Source organism: Crotalus tigris, unplaced genomic scaffold (assembly GCF_016545835.1).
Source record: "Crotalus tigris isolate CLP2741 ecotype Arizona unplaced genomic scaffold, ASM1654583v1 scf7180000017741.1442986301:2390832, whole genome shotgun sequence".
Taxonomy (NCBI): domain Eukaryota; kingdom Metazoa; phylum Chordata; class Lepidosauria; order Squamata; family Viperidae; genus Crotalus; species Crotalus tigris.
Genome location: NW_024096608.1, coordinates 273,845 through 298,376, shown reverse-complemented (window position 1 = coordinate 298,376; position 24,532 = coordinate 273,845). Strand labels below are relative to the sequence as shown.

Below are 24,532 nucleotides of genomic sequence, written 5' to 3'. Positions count from 1 at the left end.
GCACCCAAGGACAATGCAGGATGCGGGGAAAGATTTTCTGAAGATTTGCTCTACCCATTTGGCACAAGGCTCGGTGCAGGATATTCTCCACCTCTCGACTCCTTCAAAGGTTGTGTGCATCTCTGTATCTTCGTGGGGTGCAGCTTGACAGGGTTCGGGGAGCGCCCCATGGTCCTTCCTGAAGAAGCTGCTTTTGAGGTTTGGGTAGAGCAGAGTGGAGTGGAGCATCTAAGCAGGCAGCTCTGTAAAGGGAGTTGACCCCGTCTGTCCTTGAGCAAAAAAGAAGAGGAGGAGGCGCAGCCCTTGGAACAAGGGGGTCTGGGGATCTTTTCTGGGATTGATTTCTGCTGCCCAGTTACACATTTGTGAGCAAATCTTTTGCTACCCCAAACCCAGGTCAAAGGTCAGAGCTTTCTGTCCAGGAGCCCACATGGACCCTCCCATTCAGATGGAGAACCCAGTGGAGATGTAGGATCCTTCCTTATGGTTTGGTGCTGTAGGATCTTTAAAATGCCCCTCCTTTATTGTAAACTAGGGGCTGCCTAAAGAAGACAGGTGCCTATCCTCCACTGGGAGGGCAGTTGGGAGAAGAGCCCCCCCCCCGAACAAAAGCTCTCCTCGTCCGCTGTCTTCATTTCAGCGGAAGCCTCTGTACCTCCAACTCTGTAGTTTCCTAGAGCAGAGGTCCCTAACCTATGCACCATGGCCCACTACCAGGCCGTGGCCTGCTGGCCAGTGTGCGTGCACTCACCCTCACTCACTCTAGCCTGCTGCGGTGCAAACTGGGTACCGTGCAGCAAAAATGGGGCACCACACAGTGAAAATGGGGTGGTGCTAGCATGCATAAAATGCTTCCCCTCTCTTTCCCTCTGATCCGCCAACTGAGAAAGGTTGGAGACCTCTGTCCTAGAGAAGTATAAAGTTGTCTTTCAGTTTCCCAAACTGAAAAAAAATGTGTTCCTTATTATAAATCCAAAATTCACATTACGGGTTACCCTGAAGGAAGGAAGAATATTCCTGATTTGTTTATAGATGTTTGAGTTTGGAGATCGAGAACCTTAATTCAAAACCTGTTGGAGGAAAAAGACAGAAATGAACAAGGCTGCTGGGTTGAGGGTGTTGCTTAGGCCAGAGGTCCCCAACCTTTTGAGCACTGGGGACCGGTTCTCAGGTTTTTCTGTGGACCAGAGGGTGCGTGGTTTTGTGTGCTGCCTGCATCCCGCGGATGGGGCTTTGCTTGATTGTGTGGACCGGTTGCTGGCATGCTGCGGCCCGGTACTGGTCCACAGACCAGGGGTTGGGGACTCCTAGCTTAGGCTATTGGCTGATAGGTGCTCTGGACAGGAGCAATTCGCACTGCAGGGCAGGAAATTTCTAACTGGTTGCTTCAGAACATTGCAAAAAGGTTGCTTCTTCATCCCCATTAAGGCTTATCTTAGTTTACTCTTCAGCCCTTGCAATATCAACACAAACCTCGTTCCTTTCTAGATCAAAGGAAGGGCCAGTTTTAATTAGGCCCTAATGTATGCACAGGCAAAACGAATGTGCTTGCAACTAAAACCAACTAAAACTGTGTCCTTTGAGGAGGGTTTCTTGGCTTAAAGTCCCCACCTCACCCTCAACTGCTGGTCTGGTTGCGGGAGACAAAAGCTGCCTGGCCACACAGAGCCCACCGGGACATCAGTGCGCCCAGCATTCCCATGGGCCAGGGGGAGCGTTGCCAGGGTTCCCAGCCAACCTCTGGAAGCTCAGGCCACAATTGGAAGCGCCAGGCAGCTACTTGTCCTGCTCCGGCCAGCGGCCAGCGCAGCAGCAGGAGCAGCTGACCTCACTTTCCTCCAGTGCCCAGATTCACATTCTTTTGTTGGGGGAGGGAGACATTGCTGAGGAAGGCTATTCATCTGCTCAGTAGAGGAGGGGCGATGCAGAGGAGGGGGTTGCTCGGGGTCACCAGGGCCCTGCCCAGCTTGGCCTGTTGTCAAAGAAGATTTAGGGTGGGCCTCCTTTTCTCCAGCTCTACAAAGAGATGGTTGGTTTGGGTTTCAAGAGGGCAGTGCTCCCTGTCCTCTGTTCTTTTGCTTGGAGGCCAACCCTGCAGAAATGCTGCCCCCTGAATCTGCCCACCCCCTCCCCAGGCCCCCTGCACATCTTGCCCTGCTTTACTTGCATGGAAAGGTTGCCCAGGAGATGTTCTCCCGTTGAAAGCCTACCTACATGCCTGCTCTGGCAGGCGCTGGATGCTTCCTGCCCTTCGCTTCCAAAGGATAGCAATAGCAATAGCACTTAGACTTATATACTGGTTCAGAGTGTTTTACAGCACTCTCTGAGTGATTTACAGGGTCAGTATCTTACCCCCAACAATCTGGGTTCTCATTTTACCAACCTTGGAAGGGTGAAAGGCTCAGTCAACCTTGAGCAGGATCGAACTGCTGGCAGTGAGCAGTGAGTTAGCCTGCAGTACTGCAAAGCCTGGTGTGGGGAACAGGTTATCTGTGGGACCAGACCCTTTCTGCCTTCCCTGACCATGAGCCCTTGATGGGGGGGGGGAGTTGTTGGATTCTGGCCATTTGGAAGAAGTCAGCCCATGAAAGGCTGTGATGGGAGGAGCTTTGCTCACTTTGCTGTGCAGGAACAAGGCCCTGGGGGAGACCAACCCCACCGGTCAGCAGGCCAGCTCTGCCTGGCTCTGTGGGCTCCTTTCTTTTCAGGTTTGGCCCGAGGATCTCAGTGGCTGGCTGGCTTTTCAGCTTCTGTAGAGGGTGACACTAGATATGGGGGCTCAGAATCCCCTCCCTTTTACACATTGCTGTTGGAGCCAGTATTTGCCACATGGGGGTCCCTGAGGGCACTCTGGGGACTGTGTCAAGGAACCCCCCCATTGGTATCCCTTGGGCACAGCTCCTTTAATTTATTTGGTAGGTGGCACCCCGGAGCTTGCCCTGCTTCTTGTGCTTCAGCCCCCCTGTGGCTGTGAGACCTTTCTGGAGCAGCCTCTGCTAAGGGCCTTGCAGGAGAGACAGATGGTTGGGACCCTCCCTCATCTGGAATGCCCCTTCTTCTTTATCCAGGAAAGCTTTGTGTCCGTCTCTCCAGCAAGACAGATTTATGCCTCTACACCTCTCCAAGGGAAACACAATGCTGAAAAACCAGTCTGTCATGCTTTGATCCATGTGTTTCTCAGCATATATACACACACACACCATTCACACTTCTGGCAACTGTGCTGCAGTTGAGCAAGATGGGCGGAAGGGAGGGGGGTCTCCGCAGAGTCCTTGCTTCTCAGGATGCTCTTCTGGCGTATCGTCCCCTTTGGTTGCCTAGCCAGCTCCACTCCCACATGATAGCCATCGCCCTTAGACTTACCTTCTGTTCCATGATGGTTCAAAGCTGCCTTCCTTTCAGAAGGCTGGTTCTACTATAGCTGGGTGCTTCCTGTGTGTCTGTGCATATGAGAGAGAGAGAGATGCATTGGAGGTGCTGCACAACCCTCCTTCCGCTGACAATTTCTGGAGTGCCGGTAATACCTAGGCGATGCTGTGCCAGAGCCTTCTGGACCAGAGCCCTCTTGGACTTCTGCATTGCTGGATGGGGAGAGGGGTTCCAAGGCAAGCACCCCTCCTTTGCTCTGTCATAGGAAATGTTCTTTCATGGCACTCTCTTAGTGACTCTCAATGAGAGTAATGCGATGCTTACTTAAAGGGTTAATTTTCTCTGTGCGGTGTAATAGGAGAAAGGAGGGTGGGTGGGAGGGGGCTTGCAGCCCTTTCATGATGGGAAAAGGGGACTGCAACCATAGTTTTATGTTTCTTCACTGTGGAGGACTGGTGCATTTCTTTACCAAGAGGGCAAACAAGTTGGTTGTTCAGCAAAGAAGCTAGAGAGACTCCAGGCAGGCAAAGCTGCTCCTGCTTGCTCAGTTGACCCCAGGAGCACCTTGCTGATAAGGCTCCCTCTTATCAGCAGCACTGGAGTTTATTGAGGCACAATTTAGCTGTGCTGATAAGGCTCCTGGCAGGGCAGGGGAGGCAAAGGGCTCCTGGGACTCCTGTCACCGCAAGCTAACCAGATACGTTGTGCTGCTGGCTTTTCTTAAATGCACTGAAATGTGGAGGTCAGCCCTTCCCCATTGGGGCTCAGCCTCTCCTCTTCCCTCTCCTTGCAGCCCTCTCTGCTTTTGAAGTCCAGCCTCTCCCCACGGAGGTCCAGGAAGGGGGTGTGGCTAGATTTGCCTGCAAAATCCCGGCCCATCCTCCAGCCATCATCACCTGGGAGGTGAATGGGACAGCACTGCTAATGGAGATGGACAGGTAAGGTTTTAGGGTTTCTCGTAGGCCCCTCTAAATCTCAGAGGGTGGGACATGGGACGTCTCCCTTTCAACCTGTCCTGTAGCAGGTCTCTCCTTGGGCCTGAATCTGCCACCCGTCTTGGCCGTGAGGTGACTCTCCAATCTTGCTGAAGTGCAAAAGCAGCACCATTCACAAGGTGCAGTTGCGAGTTTCAGACAGATGTTTCTTATTTTGGTTTTGAGAAAACGAAAGGGTGACATTTGAGGCCAGTGCTGAGAAAATGTGGCCATGCTTTGTGTGCAACTTCAGGATACGATTCTGCCTTCCAAAATGTTGATTCCTTTTTGCGGCCTCCCCAGCCTGAACTATTCCAGCAGTGGGGGGTGGGGGTGGCCCCAGGGTCCCCTTCCAAAGTAGCCCAGCTGGCTTGCAGAGGCCCTGGCAGGGAGGGGAAGCCAGGTCCCAGGGAAGCACAGATGGACTTTCTTTCCTACTGCCATTCTCTCCTTCCAGGATAACTGTGCTGCCATCTGGAGTGCTACAGATCTATAGTGTTGAGCAAAAAGATGCAGGGAGTTACCGTTGTGTTGCTACAACAGTTGTTGGCCGGCGGAGGAGTGGCGAGGCAACACTCACTGTTGTTCCAGGTATCCAGAAAATCTTGGTACTTTTCAAACATTGCTGCCAGCAAACAGTGATGTTCAGAGTCCCGGCATATCAGGTGAAAAAGGGTCTTCACCAAAGTGCTTCCCTCCATAATTTCATTTCTAAGGCTTAATATTATTCGTATTTGACGTGTGTGAACAACACATTTCTGTTGTATGCTTTTTTTAAATAGCTACCAATACAAAGCTCTTCCATAAGCCGTCCATTATAGCTGGTCCCCAAAATATGACAGCTTCTCTCCACCAAACAGTCATTTTTGAATGTGTGGCCATCGGGAATCCAAAACCAATTGTGTCCTGGAGTCGCCTTGGTGAGTTGTAGACTGTCCACAGTGGCTCTTTGGCTTCCAGCTGTGGGGAAATGAAATGCAGGCTGCATGAGGGAGAATAAGTGGGAAAACCCTTTTGAGTGAGCCACACTCGTTGTTGCTGCTCACAGGTTGGCATATGAAAAGGGAAATTGTCCCTTTAAGTTCTCAGTCGATGCCCCTAAAGTTGGAAAGGAAAGATTACATTAGAGAGAACGGTCGTTTCTGGCAGATAGTAGGCATGACCAGCTTTTCCCAGCTGGTGGGCATCTCAGTGTCACTTGTGGCAGAAGCTCCCGCGCCATCCATGCTAACTGAAAAGAGTCCATTAGGGATAGAAAGCCAAAAACTGCTTATCTTCTGCTAAATGCTTCTTGACATTGCAAGATCAGCTGGTTGTGCAGTCCTTGTGTATCCTGATGCACACAGCATCAGAAGCAGGAGTAGCAGGCTGTTCAATGGGGAAGAGGCCAAGGCCGTGAATCAGAGCCTTTGCTATCAAGGGAGTTAGAGGTCTGCTGGCATTTCTCCAGAGGTTTGACATGGATGCCTGGGATTCCACTTCACAGAGATTTTAGAGGGGAAAAGGCAGCCCGGAGCAGACGTCTGAAATCTCTCTCTCAAAACAGACCACAAGTCCATTGATGTTTTCAACACACGAGTGCTTGGAAATGGGAACCTCATGATCTCGGATGTGAAGGTACAACATTCTGGTGTGTACATTTGCCGTGCTACAATCCCTGGCACACGCAACTTCACCACTGCAGTGGCAACACTACTGGTGCTAGGTGAGGAGGTTTAACTCTGGGCAGGGTGGGACCCCACTGTTTGCATGGGGCCCCAGGATCTCTTCTGCTGATGGGCTGGAGAGGCCCAGGAGAAGGGATCTGGGATGAGCTTTCAAGCCACATTCTGTGGCAAAGGGGGTTGCAAAGGCTTCCTTGGGCCTAGGCGGATCAGGCTTTCTAAGGAGCATCTGTAAGAAATAGGCCTGGGTCCCAGGGATGTACAGTTTGAAATACTTGTTGAGAGTGTTTTAGAAAGGGAGAAGGCGAAATGGATCCCGCTTTCTGTTTCTTACAGCCCCCCCTGCTTTTGTGGAGTGGCCAGAAAGCTTGACCAGGCCCCGAGCTGGCACAGCCCGTTTTGCCTGCCAGGCAGAAGGCATTCCAACACCCAAGATATCCTGGCTGAAGAATGGCCGGAAAATCCATTCCAACGGCAGAATCAAGACCTACAGCAGGTGGGGAAGCAGGCCGCTTGGTTGGTCCTGCCAAGAAGGGGTGGTCCTGCCCAGGCGAGGGGCAGATATGCAGCGCAGGAGCACTGGGCCTGCTCTTGGGAGCATCGGAACAGCCTTCCCTCAGTTTAGGGTTCTGTTCAAGAGGTGCATGAGAAACGCTACTCTGTTTAAGTGGAATCTGATGAGCAGAGTAATGGCATGGCAGGAGCACTCATCACCACTATTAAATTCGCGGGTTAAAGGCATTGCAAGGAAACGAGTAGTGTGAACAGCAAGTCTTCTTTATTCATTCACCAACAAACAGCAACAGAAAAAATGGCGTGCAGGCCTTTTATAGTGCCCTTGCAAAGGCCAGCATCAGTCAATGAATGCAAGGCTGTTTTCATGCCTTGCACATGCGCACAAGGCTGGAGACAGCCAGTCTGGTCCTGGGCAGCCTTGTTGTTTGCCTGGGACCCTTTGCAACATTTCTGAGCCTGCTGAATGATTCAGCAGGCCCAGAACATAACACCCCTCCCCCCTAGATAAAACAATAAGTACCTTTATCGTTATAGCAGCACACATACATGTGTTCAATTGGCAGGTTGTTGTTGTTATATATCATGCCTGCACACAGGCAGACCACTCATCCATTGTTTAATATGTACAAGAATATAATCACAAGGCTCCCCGATGCGTTACAATTGTTTGAGCCTCAGCGGTTGCCTCATCAACAGGTAACTGTTGGTAGGCCTGTGCCAAATCAAGTTTTGCAAAGATTTGCCACCCTTTGAGGGAGGCCAGAATGTGGCTCACCACAGGCACTGGATATGCATGCTGTTGCAGCGTTTTGTTCAGTGTACATTTATAGTCTGCACAAATTCGGACTTCTCCATTAGCCTTCAGAGGCGTTACAATGGGGGTTTCCCATGGACTAGAGTCCACAGGTTCTAAGATGCCCTGCTGGAGCAGCTTGTCCAGCTCTGCATCAGTTTTGTTTTTGAGAGCAAAAGGCATCCTTCTAAGGCTTAATCCTAATGGGTGTGATAGCTGGGTCTAAACGTAAGGCAATAGGAGGCCTCTTGTATGAGCCAAGCTCTGGGCTAAACACATCAGCAAACTCCTTGCAGACTTCTGCAAGGCCTGACGTTTGCCTGCTGTGAAGCCCAGTCACTTGGATTCCAAGAGCCTCGAACCAATCGAGTCCAATGAGACTCGTGCGATCACCCCCAACTACCACCACATCTAGTAGGCCTTCAAAAGCCTTACGCTGCACCTTGAGCTTGGCCTCCCCCTTCACGCTGACTCTGGAATTCTGGAAGTCAGTGAGAATGAAGTTCGATGGCCTGAGCTTTACTCGTAGGCCACTACTGCTGCAAATCCTTTTGAAGGTGTCATGAGAAATTATCGATAGAGTGGACCCTGTGTCCAACTCCATTGATAAGGGAACCCCCTGCAACTTCATGTCAATGTGAAGCTTTTTTTAAAGTGGCTTATGTGTTCCTGTCCTTAAAATGCTTCTGTGCAACGTGCAGAAACTCACCCTATGTTGGCTGGGGACTCTGGTACCTTTCTGAAGCAATTCTTCCTGAGGCTGGACCTTCTGGCGACCCAGACGGAGGCAATGTGGCCTTGCCTGGCACATGCCCGGCAAATGGCGGAGCGTAATCTGCAGTCAGCGCGCTTGTGGCGTCTTCCACACCGCAAAACACCGGGGAGATGCTGGGGCCTTGTCTGGACGCTCCTTCGGCCTCCTCTCCGCTGACTGGTGCAGCCTATCCACCACCTCTTCAGGATCCTGTTCTGGATCTTCTCGAGTGACCTCTTGATGGACAGTAATGGTGGCTGGAGGATTTCTGGCGAGCCGCAAGGTCTTCACAGCGCCGCCCGCTGCTTCTTCAGCTGCAGCCTCTCTCAAGGCATCTTGAAACGAAACATTTTCCTTGGCGAAGATCTTCTGCTGCAGCTCACGACTTCTTAGGCCACAAACGAAATGATCCCACAGCCTCTCTTTCAGATCCTTGAATTCACAAGGCCTCACTGCTTGCCTTAAGGCAGCAATAAAGTCCACAGCAGACTCACCAGGCCTCTGGTCCCTCTGCTCGAACGCGTATCGCCAAGCATCACTGAAAGTTTAGATTAGAAATGTTCTTTCAGCATGTTCTTCAAATCTGCAATAAGACACTGACTCCAAAAGCACCAGGGCCACCAGATTCTCTGCTATGTCAAATGTTTCTTCTCCACAAACACAAAGCAAGGTAGCGGCTTTAAGGCCGTCTTCTCTTATCTGATTGACTCTGAAGTAATTCTCCACCCACGCCACGTATGAGTTCCAATGCTCTGGGTGGGAAATATCAGAGTCTGACAACCAGTCTATCTTAGACATCTTAGCCTTCTGCAACCCTCGTCAACGCCTTTGCTGCAAACCTTTTGTTGGAAAGGGGTCTTTCTGCTGAGCTCACCTCCAGCGATTCTGTATTGGCAGACAGAGTCGCGATTCTGGATGCCGAACTTTCCCCAATGCTTCAGGACTTCCCTGGTGAATCCTATCTTCTTCTGTTGGTAATCTTGCTTGCAGCGATCTCACCTTCGTCACCACTGTTAAATTTGTGGGTTAAAGGCATTACAAGGAAATGAATAGTGAGAACAGCAAGTCTTCTTTATTCATTCACCAACAAACAGCAACAGAAAAAATGGCGCGCAGGCCTTTTATAGTGTCCTTGCGAAGGCCAGCATCAGCCAATGAATGCAAGGCTGTTTTTGCACCTTGTGCATGTGCGCAAGGCTGTTTTTGCACCTTGGCATGTGCGCAAGGCTGGAAACAGCCAGTCTGGTCCCGGGCAGCCTTGTGGTTTGCCCAGGACCCTTTTCAACATTTCTGAGCCTGCTGAATGATTCAGCAGGCCCAGGACATAACAACCACCTTCCCAGCACTGCTCTGTGGGCAAGGCTTAAAGGCCTGGTTGACTCACGCACTTATGAACCGGCCTTCTCTTTATCTGGTTGAGGCATCTTTTGCTTCTCACCTGCCTGCCTGATTTGGCTCCCTTCTAATGCCTTCTCTTTTCATCTTTCCAGTAAATTGGTTATCAACCAGATCATCCCTGAAGATGATGCCATCTACCAATGTATGGCCGAGAACAGCCAGGGCTCTGTCCTTGCCAGGGCACGCCTGACAGTGGTTCTCTCTGAAGACCGGCCCAGCGCGCCTTGCAGTGTCCATGCAGAAACCGTGTCGAGCTCAGCCATTCTCTTGGCCTGGGAGAGGCCACTGTATAATTCTGACAAAGTGATTGCCTACTCAGTGCACTATATGAAGGCGGAAGGTGAGTGGAGCAGGGCTGCTGTGGGCCCACGGAAAGAGAGCTTCAGCGCTGGGGCTGCTGGGAGGCCAGGAGAACAAAGGGGGAGGTGAAACGTTCATGGGGCCAGGAGCCTTCTGGGTCCATGTGGGACCAACTGTGGAGCTGCTTCTGTATGTGAGTGACCTTCAGGGGTTTCAGCAGCAGGTCCTACCTGGTCAGAAGAGGCAGCCATATCTTCCTTCTCATCGTATTGTAAATTTTGGCATTTATTAAAATATTTTTTAAAAAGATCACCAGATCTTTGGAAAGATAAATACTGCATAAATTAGTTGGATGATGGACTGAAAAGCTGATATTGATTCATTCCAGTGAATGGCTATATTTAACTAGTGTGTCTCTAGGAAAAAGATCCATTTGGGGGGTGCAAGAATTGCTGGCAAAGTAACGGTAGGTTCCAGCATATCCTGGAAGGGGGGGGCCAATATCAACACAGGAGCAGAAACAGGCTGCTGAGTCCCACCTGCTTGATCCTTGTGGGAGCAGAAGGCTAGCTTTGAGAGACCTTGAGCTGGGCCCCAGGGTGGGGCTCTTGAGGGACCTAATTGATGGGAGAGGGGTGGGAAGGGATTCTCTCTTTCTGTTTCCCAAATAAGGCAGATAATTTTGTGTGGATCAGAGGCATCTTTGCAGCAGTTCTCCAACATGGGAATTAAGCTTTCTCATAGTTGGTGTTGGGGGGGGGGGCAAAGAAATGAGGGTCTCTTGAGGAGACCTGCTCTGGAAGATGATTTCTTCTTCAAACTTGGGGGAAGGGTAATTGTGGGGATGGGAAGAGCAGGGCTGTTGCTGATGCCTTGTTAGTGATTAAGAAAGAAAAAGGTATGGTCTGGGATGCAAGTAAAGCTTTCATGCGTGGTATTTTGATAAAAATGAATAATTTGCATAGACAGAAACAGACTCAGAAACGGAAAGACTTGGAAGAGGAGATTAAATTAAAAGAGAAACTTTTAATTTCAAATCCCTTAGATGAAAAGGTTAAAGGAGCTTTAAAATTGTTAAAAACACAATTTAACATGCTGATGGCTGATCAAGCTGCAACTAATTTGCTATTTATGAAACAAAATACATTTTGTAATGCTAATAAACCAGGGAGATGGTTGGCTTATCAGTTAAGAAAAAAACAGAAACAGAGGAATATAGATAAAATAAATTATAATGGTAAATTGGTTTATCAGAAAGAATTGATTAAGAAATCTTTTTTAGAATACTATCAAAAATTATATAAGGGTACTAATATTCAAATTACAGATATAAATAATTATTTAGGCAAAGTTAACTTTCCTAAATTAACAGAAGATCAGGAAAAAAAGATCAACGGTTTAATTACTAAGGAAGAAATTGTTACAGCTATTAAACAATTGAAATTGGGCAAAGCGCCGGGTACGGATGGGTTGACATCTATTTATTATAAAGCTTTAGTAGAAGAGATGATTCAACCGTTGTGTGAACTGTTTAATAATTTATTACAGGGGTTAGAGATCCCTCCATCCTGGCGTAATGCATTTATATCATTGATTCCAAAAGATAGTCAAGATCTTACTTTGCCTAAAAATTATAGGCCTATATCTCTTTTAAATGTGGATTATAAAATTTTTGCAAAAATTTTAGCTAACAGGCTTATGGGGATCTTGCAGCAGTTTATACATAGGGATCAATCGGGTTTTATAACTGGAAGGTATATGAAGAATAACGTTAGACAAATTATTAATTTATTAGAGTATTTAGAAAAGAATAACCAAGTCTCTGCAGGCCTGATATTTTTGGATGCTGAAAAAGCCTTTGACCAAGTGAATTGGCAGTTTATGCTGTGTTTAATCAAGGAGATGAATTTTGGACAAAATATATTACAAGTATTATCCAATATATATCAAAAACAGACTGCTCAAATTATTGTAAATGGGGGTTTGTCAGAGGCTTTTGTAATAGAAAAAGGAACAAGACAGGGATGCCCGTTGTCTCCGTTATTGTTTGTTTTAACACTGGAAATTTTGTTGATTAAAATTCGGGAGTCTCAAGAAATAAAAGGAATAGAAATTAATAAAAAAGAATATAAATTAAGAGCCTTTGCAGATGACTTGGTTGTTACTTTGTCTCAACCTGTTTCTTCGGTGGTGAAATTATTACAATTGATTCAACAATATGGACGTGTTTCTGGCTTTAAAATTAATAATAATAAGACCAAAATACTAGCTAAAAATATGACTAATGGTGATAAACAGGCTCTAGTTAACTTAACAGACTTTGAAATTGTTGATAAGGTAAAATATTTGGGGGTTACATTATCTGCTTCTAATGTAAAATTGTATAAAAATAATTATGAAAAGCTGTGGATGGAGGTACAGAAGGATTTAAAAAACTGGAATAATTTACAGTTATCCCTTATGGGCAGAATTGCAGTTATTAAAATGAATGTCCTGCCAAAGTTTATTTTTTTGTTTCAAATGTTACCTATTTTAAAGAACGAACGTAATTTAGATGAATGGCAAAAAGGTATTAATAAATTTGTTTGGGCAGGGAAAAAACCAAGGGTGAAACTTAAAATAATGCAAGATTTTCGTGAGAGAGGTGGACTCAAGGTACCAAATATGAAATTGTATTATGATGCTGTAGTATTGACATTGATTAGCGACTGGGTGAATTTAACAAATACAGAAATACTTCATTTGGAAGGCTGGGACCTATTTTTTGGATGGCATGCCTATTTAATATTTAATAAAAAAGTGGATTGGGTTTTTAAGTCTCATATTATAAGAAACTCTTTGCTAAGAGTGTGGAGAAAGTATTATAAAAGTGACTTCAAAATACCATTATGGGCTATACCTCGGCATGCCATAGAAGGTATAAGGAAAGGGGTAAATATGGACAAGGTCTCTTACGTACAGTTACTAAGATGGGATGGCCAAGACTGGCAGTTAAAATCTTTGGAAGAATTAACACATGAAAATTTAACTTATTCATGGTTCCAATATAGACAAATAGTGGATAGATGGAAGATGGATTGTAAAATGGGCTGGCTTAGAGAAGATGAAATTTTTTTAAAACAAGTAAGAGATCAAAGGCCAACCCATATTAAGAGAGTTTATGGGGTTTTAGTGGAATTAGATTCAGAACCTGAACTAGTTAAAGATTGTATGATTAAATGGGCACAGAATATTGGTGAAACGATTTCAATGGATACTTGGGAACTTATTTGGATAAGAAATGTTAAATTCACACAAGCGCAAAATTTAAGAGAGAATTTTTATAAGATGTTTTATAGATGGCACCTTGACCCAAAGAAAATGTCCATTATGTACCCTAATCTACAGCCGAAATGCTGGAGATGTGGATATTTGGATGCTACCTTATTACCATATTTGGTGGACGTGTAAGCATATAAAAGCTTTTTGGATTAAGATATGGTGGAATATTCAAAGAATTTTTAAAAGGAGGGTAAAATTTACTCCGCAATTATTTTTACTAGGTATTGTTATTGACTGTGATGCTAAGGAGGTTATATTGATGTTAAATTTGATTACAGCCGCTAGGTTGTTAATAGGACAATATTGGAAGAAGGAATCTTTGCCTACTTTACAAGAATGGTTTCATAAAGTTTCGTATTTGGCAGAAATGGCAAAGATTTCGGCTTTCTTAAAGGAGCAATCTCAAGAAAAATTTTTTGCGGTATGGGAAAAATGGATAAATTTTATACAACATAATTTGGATATGGAAAAATATTATTTAGCCTTTTTATAATTTGTAATGATTGTTTTTTCTTTCTTTCTTTCTTCTTTTTCTTTTTTATATATATACATTTTTTACGTATTATTATTCATATATATTTTTTTTTTATATATATATGCTTTATTCTTCGTCTACTTTCTTCTTTCTTCTTTCTCTCTCTCTCTTCTTTTTTTATTTTTTTTTTCTTTTTTAGTATATATTATTCATTTTAAAGTTTATGTTATGCATATTATTATTATATATATTATTACTGTGATTATTATTATTATTAATTATTTTATAAATTGCAAATGTTATTTTTAAAATATTTCTTAAATAATCCTATATTCAGTTCTGGGAAGTCGGGGGGGGGGGTGGGGTGGTTGGGGAGGGGAGGGTGGATTCTTATTTGTAAAACTTTTGAAAAATTTTAATAAAAAAAAAAAAAAAAGAAAAAGGTGGAGGGAGCAGCTTTCTCTTCCCTTGTGTTGGAGCCAGGAGCCGCAGCACCACAGGAGGCCTTGCAGCCATTCACTGCATATAGGTTCCCTATGCAACAAGTCAGAAATCATGCCTAATTAACACTCCTTTAATTGGAGGCTTGTGAGGTGCTGATGAACTTGCCTAATTAAAATGCTATCAACAATTCAAAACTGTAGGAAAATCAACTGGGGGAATGTCAGCCCATTGCCTCCATTCTGAAGTGGAAGGGCTGATGCTGCTTCAGACGGTGTGTGTGTGTGCGCGCCTTTTACAGAGCGGACAGGCTTCGGGTGCTAAGTCGGGTCCAGAGCAGTTGCCAGCTCTTTCCTGCTTCAGAGGCCATTGACAGGCTGAGCCGGACATCCAGCATTTGGACATAAATTGCCACAGACGGTTTCCCTAGAATACCACTGAGCAAAAGATGCTCAGCTCTGTTTTAGATAAGAACCCATTTTTGATCTAAATCTCACCCATTTTCTACCCTGTTCATGCTGTTTAGTGGCTTCCAAGGGAGCCTTCTACCCTAATATGCTCATGCTGCTGCTATTGGCCCGTTCTTTTTGTGTTCCAGGCTTAAACAATGAAGAATACCAAGTGGTGATTGGAAATGATACTACCCATTATATTATTGATGATTTGGACCCTGCCAGCAACTACACCTTCTACGTCGTGGCCTATATGCCCCTGGGGGCCAGCCAGATGTCTGACCACGTCACTCGCCATACATTGGAAGACGGTACTGGCTTCCTTGCTGAAAAAGCTGCCACGAGAGACCCAGAACCCGGGGGGGGGACTGGTTGCAGCAGTTTAATCCATAGAGGATGACCCCCCTCCTGGGTTTGGTCAGACTCTGTAAGGGAGGTTCTGTTTGCATTCTTATGACCACCAAGCTGCCATAGCCCAAGGGGATCACGGTGGGGCTTGAGTCCTTTGGAATAGCAGGAACAGGCATGTTCTGCACGGAGCCCCCCCTGGATCCCTTTTCTTCAGCAGCAGAGGCCTGACTTGGCCTCTGCCCAGTTCCAGTGCTTTGACTAGGAGAGTCAGTCTCTCAAGAACAGGGCCCTCCATATGAATTACAAACCTATGGAAACAAAACATGAACAGTGGAAGTGTGAGAAGCAACAGGGAAGGATCTCTGTCAAGCCTTCTCTCTGTCTCAGTCTCCTCTCTCTCTCTCTGTTCCTCTGTCTCTCTCTCTCTCTCTCTCTCTCTCTCTCTCTCTCTCTCTCTCTCTCTCAGAAAGCTCAGTTCCTTAACTCTTTCCATTCCAGCATGCAGCCTCCCTCAGGCCCTTGGAGCGGCTGACTCTGTCTTCCATCTTTCCTCCTCCTTAGTCCCGCTGAGAGCTCCTGAGCTCAGCCTGACCAGCAGAAGCCCCTCTGACATCCTCATCACCTGGCTGCCCATCCCGGCCAAGTACCGGCGAGGGGAGCTGGTGGCTTTCCGCCTCTCCTTCCGTCTCAGCACGGAGAGCAGCATCCAGGCACTGGAGCTCCCAGGAAGCACCTACGAATACCTGCTCCGGGGGCTGAAGCCCGACAGCATCTACTTGGCTCGTATTTCTGCTGCCACAAAAGTTGGTTGGGGCGAGGCCTCTCTGTGGACTTCCCATCGCACCCCAAAAGCCACCAGTGTCAAAGGTGCCCCCTGTTTTTCCACCAAATGAGCAGCAGAGCTATTCTGTCTGAATAGAGTAGTCAGGGGTTGGCCAGTTTTATGTAGACTGAGGGAGCTTTGGATGGGCTGCTCCCAAACATTGTGGCTCTTCCTTCCTTAATAATGTTTGTGACAAGCAAAAGGCAAATAAAGCCACAGTGGGAAAGGGGGGGGGGGTTTAACAGGGAGAAGATGCTGCTGCTGCTGCTACTAAGATTGCCAGAGAGTCCAGTGTGAGCTGGCTTTCTTCTCAAGCACTGGGGCCAGGATATGGTGGACCAAAGTTTGTTTTGTGGTGAGCTGTGAGATGGTCAGCCATATAATTTCAGCAAATAAATAAACATGTCTAATTTTGGCAGGATTGCAATGCCTCCCACCCCCTTTATCAAACCAAAGGGTGGCAAAGCACTAATGTGAAGTTGCCAGTCTGTAAGACTGGCTATTAGATAAAGGTATAAGTTCTCCCCTGATACTCTTTAAGTTGAGCCTTTTGTATCCATTCTTTCCCAGTACCAAAGTCTCCTGAATTGCGCCTGGAACCTCTGAATTGCACAACAATCACTGTGAGGTGGCAGCAAGAGCTTGCAGATGGTGCTGCCATCCAAGGCTACAAGCTGTACTATAAGGAAGAAGGCCAGCAAGAGAATGGGCCAATTCTGCTGAGGGCCAGGGACTCCATCTACACCATCAGCGGCCTGGGTGAGCACGACTTGACTCTCTTTCCCGATGACCCTCTCAGCTCAGGAGGGAGGGCTTCCTTCACTGCTATCAGGGGCAACAGAGGGCAAGAAGGGTGGTCAGTGAAGGCCGGTTGTGGCCCTCATGAGGTAGCAGAGAAGTAGCCCAACTTATTCATGGGCAGTCTGGGGTTGGAGGAAGCAGTTAGGGGGCCATATTTGCTGCCGACACTAGGATATTGTTGGTGTTGGAAAGGAAGAAGCAGCCGAATGCTCACATGGTTGTACTTAAGCTAAGCTAAAACTGCATGTGGCATACTGGGTGGAAGCAGCTGAACCTTGTGTATAGTGAGGGCATCCGAATGGGCAGAGCCTGACCAGGAGGCATATTGGAAATGTGCTGGGCATTTCCATGGAAACACACCCAGGACAAGCGAGAGAGTCCCAATTAAGGCTGTGTCAAGTTTTCACTGGTATCATCCATTGCAGAGATGGTGCTCAGTTGAGCTCCCAGACATTCAAGTGGGGTCCCTTGAGGGGGCATTAACAGACACAGTTCACAGTCATTTTTCAGGCTGTTCTATCAAGCTGGCAGCCTGTGGAGTAGCTGCCTCTGAAAAGCAGCCCTTTCCCCACCCTACTGGCTCCAGGAAAGCTGCCTCTCACCTGCCTTGGCAGGGCCACCCCCTTCCCTTTCTGGCAGGAAGATGCAAGCAAGCTCTCTGCCCCTGGAAGCCAAGGGTCTTGCACAGACACCCACGTCCCCTCAGGTCCCAACTGCCTGCGTGGTGTCCACTATTTATTTTTGAATGCTCCACATTATGTCCTTGAATTCTGGGCTGCCCCACCAACTCAATCCCCTTGGTGATGGTGCCCAATGTCCCAGACACTGATTATTCAATAGTGGTGGTGGTTCTTTGAACTCATATGGCTGTCTGTATTATTGCTTGGAAACTGGGTTGGTATCTTTGACACTCTTCATTTGATCCTTCTGACATTTTTCTGGCATTGAAATTTCCTGAGGCGGCCCTTGACAGATTTCTCAATGTATTGCTTGGGCAGCGTTTGAGGAATAAACACAGACTTTTTTGCTTTGCGGAAGATCCTAGCCCTGGAGCCAAGTGTGGTGAGAAGGAAGATTAAAGGGGAGCACAAGAACCATGCTTACCCGTGGCCTTGTGTCTTTTTCCCTATGACTGGCTGGGCGAGCCTGAAGCCTTCTGATTTGTTTGGGAGAGGAGACACACACACAAGGGAAGGCAATAAAAACCTCGTGGAGGCTGCTTTTCTAGAGGGGCTTCTGTAGGTCCTCCCCCCTCTCTGGCTCTGCCAATCTCCTGTCCTCAGATAATCCTCTTAGGGTGGTGCATACAAGGTGATTGAAGAGGAAAGTCTGTCTGACCCCATGGCATGAACAAGGAGCCAGCCTGGGTAGGCCTTGCCACAGTGAAAGTCCATGGCTTCTGCAGAAGTCTCTGTTTTCTCAGACCACGTCAATCAATCCTGATGCTTAAGTTGCCTAGACTCAAATTTGTCTAGGCTCAACTCTCTCCACAAGACTTCTGTGCTGGCCATGAGCCAGGGGGTCTCTGTTGATGAATCCTTGCTGCCGCATCCTCCACCCTTCCTGTAACTTCCCTGCTTCTGCTGCCAAGATGCCAGCTCCCTCAGTAGTATTCTCTTAAGCTTGGTGCTAGTTAATGAAAGAGGCTGGAGTCACCTCCAGATGACCAGAAAGCCACCTCTAGGACCCCTGATGGAAGTTGAGGTTCTGGGCTCCCAAGAGGAAAGACAATCTCTGCATTTTTATTTTTTAATAAAATGGAAATTGTAAGGCTGAAAGAGGAGTTGCCAAGCGGAAGATCACCTCAAGTCTTTTGGAAGCTGCCTGAGGGTGAAAAGTCATCTTTGATGGGAACCCAGAGTTTGGAGAGCGACAGTTGCCTGCTGCCTGGACAAAACACTCTTTAAGCTCCTATGTTGCAAATTCTGCCATTGCAGCTCATTTGCTTAAGCTTTGTTTTTAGCTCTCTGCTCTGCTACTGTGTCAACATGGGTAGACATGTCTGAGCGGCTACTTGATGCCCAGGAGAGAGAGATGAAGAATCTGCTGGGAGGTCTGAGGTAACCTTTAGCACTGGATTCTGCCCTTATTTCTTTGCTGCGTTGCCACTTCTGGAGCAAAGGAGAAACTCAAAGGAAAGCTTCACACTGCTTCCTTCTTTCCAACTTGGGATGAGCAATAAGGTGGCCCTCCTTCGGTGACACCTGGACTTCCTGTGAAGTGGCCAAGGCTGGCTCTAGAGAAAGGTCAGGAGGTGTGACCCAGCTGGAGTTGCAGGAAATCCCTGTTCGTTCTGGGCCTCCAGGGCCAGAGCTGCTCCTGGAAGTCCTCAGACAACATCCTGTCTTCTGTAATGTTCTCACCCTACAAGCTAAGCAACAAGTGACAGTGATGCCAACTGAGACAGTGTTTTCACTCTCTCACATGGGAGGATAGATTTTTTTTTTTTTTGAAGGCACTGAAGGCTTCAGGGGAGGAAAATGTGAGCTGCTCCTTCTGTGCAAGAGTCTTGCCTTGGATTAGGCTTGAGAGCTCCTCCTGATGAAAAGATGCCCCAGGCCTTCATTATACTTTGAATGCATAGTAGCACTTGGCAATCAGCAAAAGAAGGCGGCAACATCCAGGGGAGTCAAAGAGGGTGAAGCAGGTGGGTTTCACCCTTGGTTCCTCAAGAATCAGCGGTCCTAAAGAACTCCACAGCCATCCTAGCATGAAATTAAAACATTTGAGGGGAGGCCTAAAGTGGTTCCTGCCTCTCAGTTACAAGATTGATGTGATGGTCAAGCTCAACAAGAGTTTTGCTGCTATGTGCCTTCTAAGGCAGATTTGCACATTCCTTTCTGTGCTCAACATGAGTGTGTCATGAAAAATGTGGCCAAATTGGGTTTAGGGCTGGTTAGCATCCTTTCTTGTGGTGCAGCTGGAAGCAGAGCTATGGGCACTTCAAGGCTTTGTCCATCTATGTGGGAGTTCTTTGCAAGGGTGGAAGGGGAGCTCTTCCATCCTGAGGATGTTTGGGCTTTTATTCTGACATTTTTCCATTATGTTTTCACTCCCAGGGGAAAACACAAATTTATTTTTCTTTCTCTGTGAAGAATCTGTAGAATGCAGTTGTAGCTAGAGACTTGTTCTTGGTTATTTACAATTTGGGAATTACACTATATTTCCTTGAGATAAGCCCTGCTTTTTTCAATCCCAATTTAAAAAGCAGAGGCTTTTGAAGAGACCCGTCTGTCTGAGGAAATGAAATCAACAGTGTCCATTGATCATCGGGAGATCAATCAATCCACTGGCTCAGGCGCTCATCACTGAAGGTCTGGCCACGTTGGACAGGAGAGACAGTTTGTTAAGCTGCCATTAGCACATGAAAGGGGATTCAGAGTTAGAAGGCCTGGGTTGGTGCCTGCCTGTTCTGTCTGAGTTCTGTTCTGACAGACCAATATGGAACATCCGAACATGGATTAAAATTTTAGTTGTCTCTGCTCATAGGTTTTGTTGCCATCCAGAGCTTAAGATTTTGAAAAGGGGGTTCATACAAATTCAAGGAAAGTAGAGAGATTTTCTGACAGTGGATATGTCCTGCAATTGGCAGCCCACCAATAGGGGGCATTTCTTGGTTTGGCTAGAAAGGATTTAGGGGAAGGGCTTGGACTGCAGACAAAAGGCTGTGGGATTATCTGGTCTCTTTCCTTTTCTGCTCCCCCACCCCCTTGTGTTCCCCTGGTGTGTGTGTGTGTGTGTGTGTGTGTGTGTGTACTTTTCTAAGGCAGCCAATTCTTGTCTTCTTCAGTGACAGCTTGCACAGCTCATCTGGACTGTTGTGCTTTGCGGGAATGGCCCATGGTGGTTTGTGCAGCTGGATGTTGAAACAAGGGCTTCTGTTTTAGTGGGCAACAAATGGGTGCTGTCCTCCCCTGGGGCCCTTTCCTGGGAGATGGTTAGAGGTGGGCAACATAGCAAACTCCTAGCTGTAGTCTCAGGCATTCTGGAAGTGTTTGGTACTCACTTTCCTATATTTCTGTATTGTTATTGCCACTAAACTGCAAAAATTGTCAAGTTTCCCCTTCTCCACCAGGTGCTTTTGGCCCATCACTTCAGGTAGGATGACCGTGTCCTCTCAGGGGCAGCCTGGAGGTGTGGAGGCCCTCCTCCTCTTCTGTGTAATTTCATTTGAATGGTGTCGGGAGAGGTGAGCTATATGAGGCCCTAGTCTCATCTTACAAAGTGGGGGATGAACACCAACAAAAGGGAGGAAGGGGCTGTTGTGGCACAGCAGGGGAGACCAAAATGAGGCCCAGGCTGCTTTGGGGAAGTCTGGCTTGTCTTTTTTCTTCTTCTTTTTTTGCTTTTGGCTTCAGCGTCTAAGGAGGCTTGGGGTTCTGTGCTACTTTTCTTAAATGTTTATTCAAGCTGAACCCCATAGTGGGAGCTTCTGCTCTCTGAAGCTGCTGGGCAGCGGAGAACAAGCAGTCTAGCATTTCCCAGTTTGGACATCCTATCAAACTGGTTTGTTAAACAACTATTGGCTAGCCTGCTTCAGGCCATGGCTTGCTAAGCCTTGGTTGGAAGCATTTGAAAACCAAGATTTGCAATCACTCTCACAAGCCATAATTTTGCCTCTCAGGGTGTGTTGGGCATTTGAAGGCAGCAGAGGGATTCCACACTGCTTTGTTTAGATGTTTCTGTACCACCCATTTCTCAAGAGGTGAAACACAATCCCCAAGTGTAACTAACTCAAAGGCCAATAAAAGTGAACTAGTGAAATCAACTCTCACAAAAATATCCATTTTGAGGGGAAAGCACTCACCGGATCAGCTTTGTTCTGTTCTGCACACTTTTATTGTTGTGAGGCCAAGACCCATCCTTTCCATGGGGAGCATTTGTCCCAGGGAAAATGGAGGCACTTTTAGCAAGCATTGGGGGATTTGTGGGAAGGCATTTTGGGGAGGAGGGGAGCAGGGCCTTCCTTCTGCTTTTGTGCAAAAAGAGAAGCCTCTTCAAAGTGGTGAACCATCAGGTAGCCATCCCACCGGGAGCTCTTGGCTGCCAAAAATGAGGGGTGTGTTGCATGGTTAGGGCATCCTGTATGATCAGGGGTGGCAAAGTGGCTGCTGCTGCAGGGATCAGACAAAGGCAGGTAAGGAGCTCCTCAACTGCGTCCTTCCATACTGGCATGAGAAGCAAAGCCTTTCACATTCATTTGGAATGAAGCCATTTTGGACTGGCATCAGAGCCCAGAGTGTGCCCCAGCAGCTCCAGAAAGAGAGACGTCCCTCTTCTGCCCCTTCCTGTGGAAGAACAGAGCCCAACACGGGTGGGGAGGGAAGGGGGAGCAAGAAGCCAGCTTTCCCTGGGTCAGATTCTATGCTCCTGGGAAGCTCCAGGGATTGGGCTCTGCAGTGGGGAAGGCAGGCGAGAGAGGAGGCATTGCCAGCTCAGCCCAGGGGATTTTTTCAGCACCCTTTGTTTTCCCAGCCAGCTGAGAGGTGCCAGAAATGCAAACAGCTTCAGGATGGCTTCAGGTTGCAAGGATGGACTTTATCATTTATAATGTTATTTTGCATACATACATACATACATACATTCTCTCTCTCTCTCTCTCTCTCTCTCTCTCTCTCTCTCTCTCTCTCTCTCTCTCTCTGTGTGTGTGTGTGTGTGTAAAATATCTTGCTGTTGAAGTCAGCAGTGCCTGCAGAGCTGCCCCCCCTTCTGTAGCTGACCCTCTTTGTGGTGGGATGGATCCTGTTTGCACTCAGCCTTTGCACCCCTTCTGAGGGTCAGGTTTCCTTCCGTCAGGCTGTTCCCACCCTTCCCCCTCGCCAGGCAACGGTTGCTTGGGAGAGCCCCAGGTCCTGGGTCAAAGGCCACGACCCAGATGTCAGAGCAGCCTGGCTGCTGGCCTCTTCTTGAATGATTATCTGGAGTTTATTGTGCAGCAGGGGGAGGGGATTGTCTTGGGGGTTCAACAATGGCTCACGGAAAGACAAAAGTCTAAACTGGACATTTGGCGGGGACCCTGGGCCCCTTTTCCTGAAAGGCACAGGGCTCAGCAATTCTTAAATCCCAGCAAGGACATTTGCAATTTTCCTTGGCTGAACTTCGTAGTTTGTCCTAAAAGTCAGTGGATGCTGGCAGGCAGCCTCCCCAGAAGCAGGGCTGCTCCTGAGGCTGATTCTTACCCAGGAGTCTTCTATGCTGTCCCATGAAGCCCTGCTGATTTTTGGTCTAGAGAGGAGCAGAGGTCCAGCCTCTTGGCAAACTATCATCACCCCCATGTGCCTAGCTTTGACAAACTATCTTTAACTTCAAGATTTTAAAGATCCAGCTAATAAAATATTACCTCCTGCCCATCCTTTGCAGAGGGAGGCAGAGATGGCAAAAGAACTCAAAAGGGGGGAATGAAATCTCAGCCCTGGGAAAGTGGGATGTGTACGAGAGCCCCCCTCTCTGCATGGAGAAAACTGGTGGGCCTCAAATGCCTCTTGCTTGACAGCACAGTCAGGGTTAGCCCTTGTCCCATCTGATTGCTGACTGCCCCCTCCCCCTTGCCTTCCCAATCCTTTATCATCTGGGATGAGACGGTGCTGAGGAGAGGAGAGGGTTCGGGTTAGGCTGACCTCGGATTCCTCCTTTGTTTTATCTAGTCCTGACCTATGGCCTCATTTCAGGCCCCTTTGGAGACTCTCAAAACAGCAGCTGAAAGACGAGGGGGCTTGGGGGGCTCTGGAGTGCTGGCTTTCAAAGGAAGGCCAGATCCCCTTCTCGGAGGCAAATGGTCTTGGCTCAGATGTGGGAATGGTCCCCGTTTCTGGCATGGAACCCAAGGGGTGCTGAGCATAAATGCTCCTTGCAAGACTCCAGAGATTTGACCTTCCCACAGAGGTTTCAGTTGGGATGGCAATGTTTTGCCACCCCTCCAAGAAGGGGAAGGGCCCCCTCTGGTGTTCTGCTGTAGGAAAAGACTGGCCGGATATTAGTAGATAGACCAGAGGACAGTTGAGAGGAGGGGGGACAACGCTTTGGCTGGCTCAATCGTCCTGTGTGGCAGGGTGGACTTTGTTTCCCTGACTGCCTCCCCCATAGCCCAGCAATTCAGGGATGATGCTTCTGAAGGGAGGTTGACAACAGGACTATGAAGCATCAAAGCTCCACAGACTGTAAGGCTGCAGCTAATTCCTCCTGCCTCCGCAAATTCAGGGGAGGCAGAGTTTGCGCCCTCAACTTTGTTCCAGGAGGTGTGAGCATCCGACTGTCCCATTCTCAGCTCTTCCAGCTGGTGGACGTGATGCATTGCTGTGTTCATGCAGTCATTGTTCAGGGCCTTTGGGGAGACCAGTGGCCATGGAACAACCAGACATGATCAAGAGCAATAATGAGCCAAGGGGCAAATTTGGGGTTGCTGCTGGAGGGAGGAGGAGGACTCCCTAATCAGGCCATGCTGGCTGCAATTTTGGGGCGTCAAGAGCACCCAGTTGGAGGAAGCCAATCTAGAAATCGAGGATCAGGATGTTGTGTTTCCCTCCCAGTGTTGGGTCCTGCTGTGCTAAGCAATTGTTCTTCAACCTTATCCAGACCCCAGAAGGAAGTACCATGTCAGGCTGCTGGCATACAACAGCATGGAGGAAGGCTACGAGGCAGACCAGACCGTTAGCACCCCCAGCTGCGTATGTGAGTCTCCAGCTTATTTTTCTGCTGTAATTGTGGCACTTCAGAAGCTGCAGAAAATGTCTCTTAATTTGGGGGGCTCTTTGCTGGCTGGACTTCTGGTGCTGACCCTGAAGTCACTATTGCTCTTCAAGTCCTGATCTGGTTCCCCCACGCTTAGGGCACTCTCCTCTCTCTGCAGCTGTGCGGGACCGTCTGGTGCCACCCCCTCCGCCACCCCACCACCTTTACGCCAAAGCAAACTCTTCCTCCTCCATCTTCTTGCATTGGGGTCGGCCTGCCTTCACTTCAGCACAGGTCATCAACTACACTCTCCGCTGTCACCCGGTGGGGCTGCAGAATGCTTCTTTGGTGCTCTATCTTCAAACGTATGTGGGCCTTCGCCTGTTCTGTCTTCACCCTGCTTCCCTCTGAGGAGCTGGCCAGGATACCACC

At 47.8% G+C, this 24,532-nt stretch overlaps 1 protein-coding gene across 5 annotated transcripts in view; it reads left to right on the top strand.

Moving 5' to 3' along the window:
- The window catches only part of PRTG (protogenin), a 37,728-nt gene that overhangs the window by 7,479 nt on the left and 5,717 nt on the right, over window positions 1–24,532 (top strand). For 3 of the 5 annotated variants that reach the window (XM_039339935.1, XM_039339937.1, XM_039339938.1), the window contains 11 exons: window positions 4,163–4,307; window positions 4,801–4,934; window positions 5,126–5,263; window positions 5,890–6,048; window positions 6,344–6,503; window positions 9,561–9,808; window positions 14,604–14,768; window positions 15,307–15,675; window positions 16,202–16,390; window positions 24,005–24,100; window positions 24,279–24,465. In XM_039339935.1, the coding sequence (XP_039195869.1) occupies window positions 4,163–4,307; window positions 4,801–4,934; window positions 5,126–5,263; window positions 5,890–6,048; window positions 6,344–6,503; window positions 9,561–9,808; window positions 14,604–14,768; window positions 15,307–15,675; window positions 16,202–16,390; window positions 24,005–24,100; window positions 24,279–24,465 (1,990 nt within the window). Of the gene's footprint in view, window positions 1–4,162; window positions 4,308–4,800; window positions 5,009–5,125; window positions 5,264–5,889; window positions 6,049–6,343; window positions 6,504–9,560; window positions 9,809–14,603; window positions 14,769–15,306; window positions 15,676–16,201; window positions 16,391–24,004; window positions 24,101–24,278; window positions 24,466–24,532 lie in introns of those variants that run through there. The other 2 variants (XM_039339936.1, XM_039339939.1) reach the window with 2 other exon arrangements.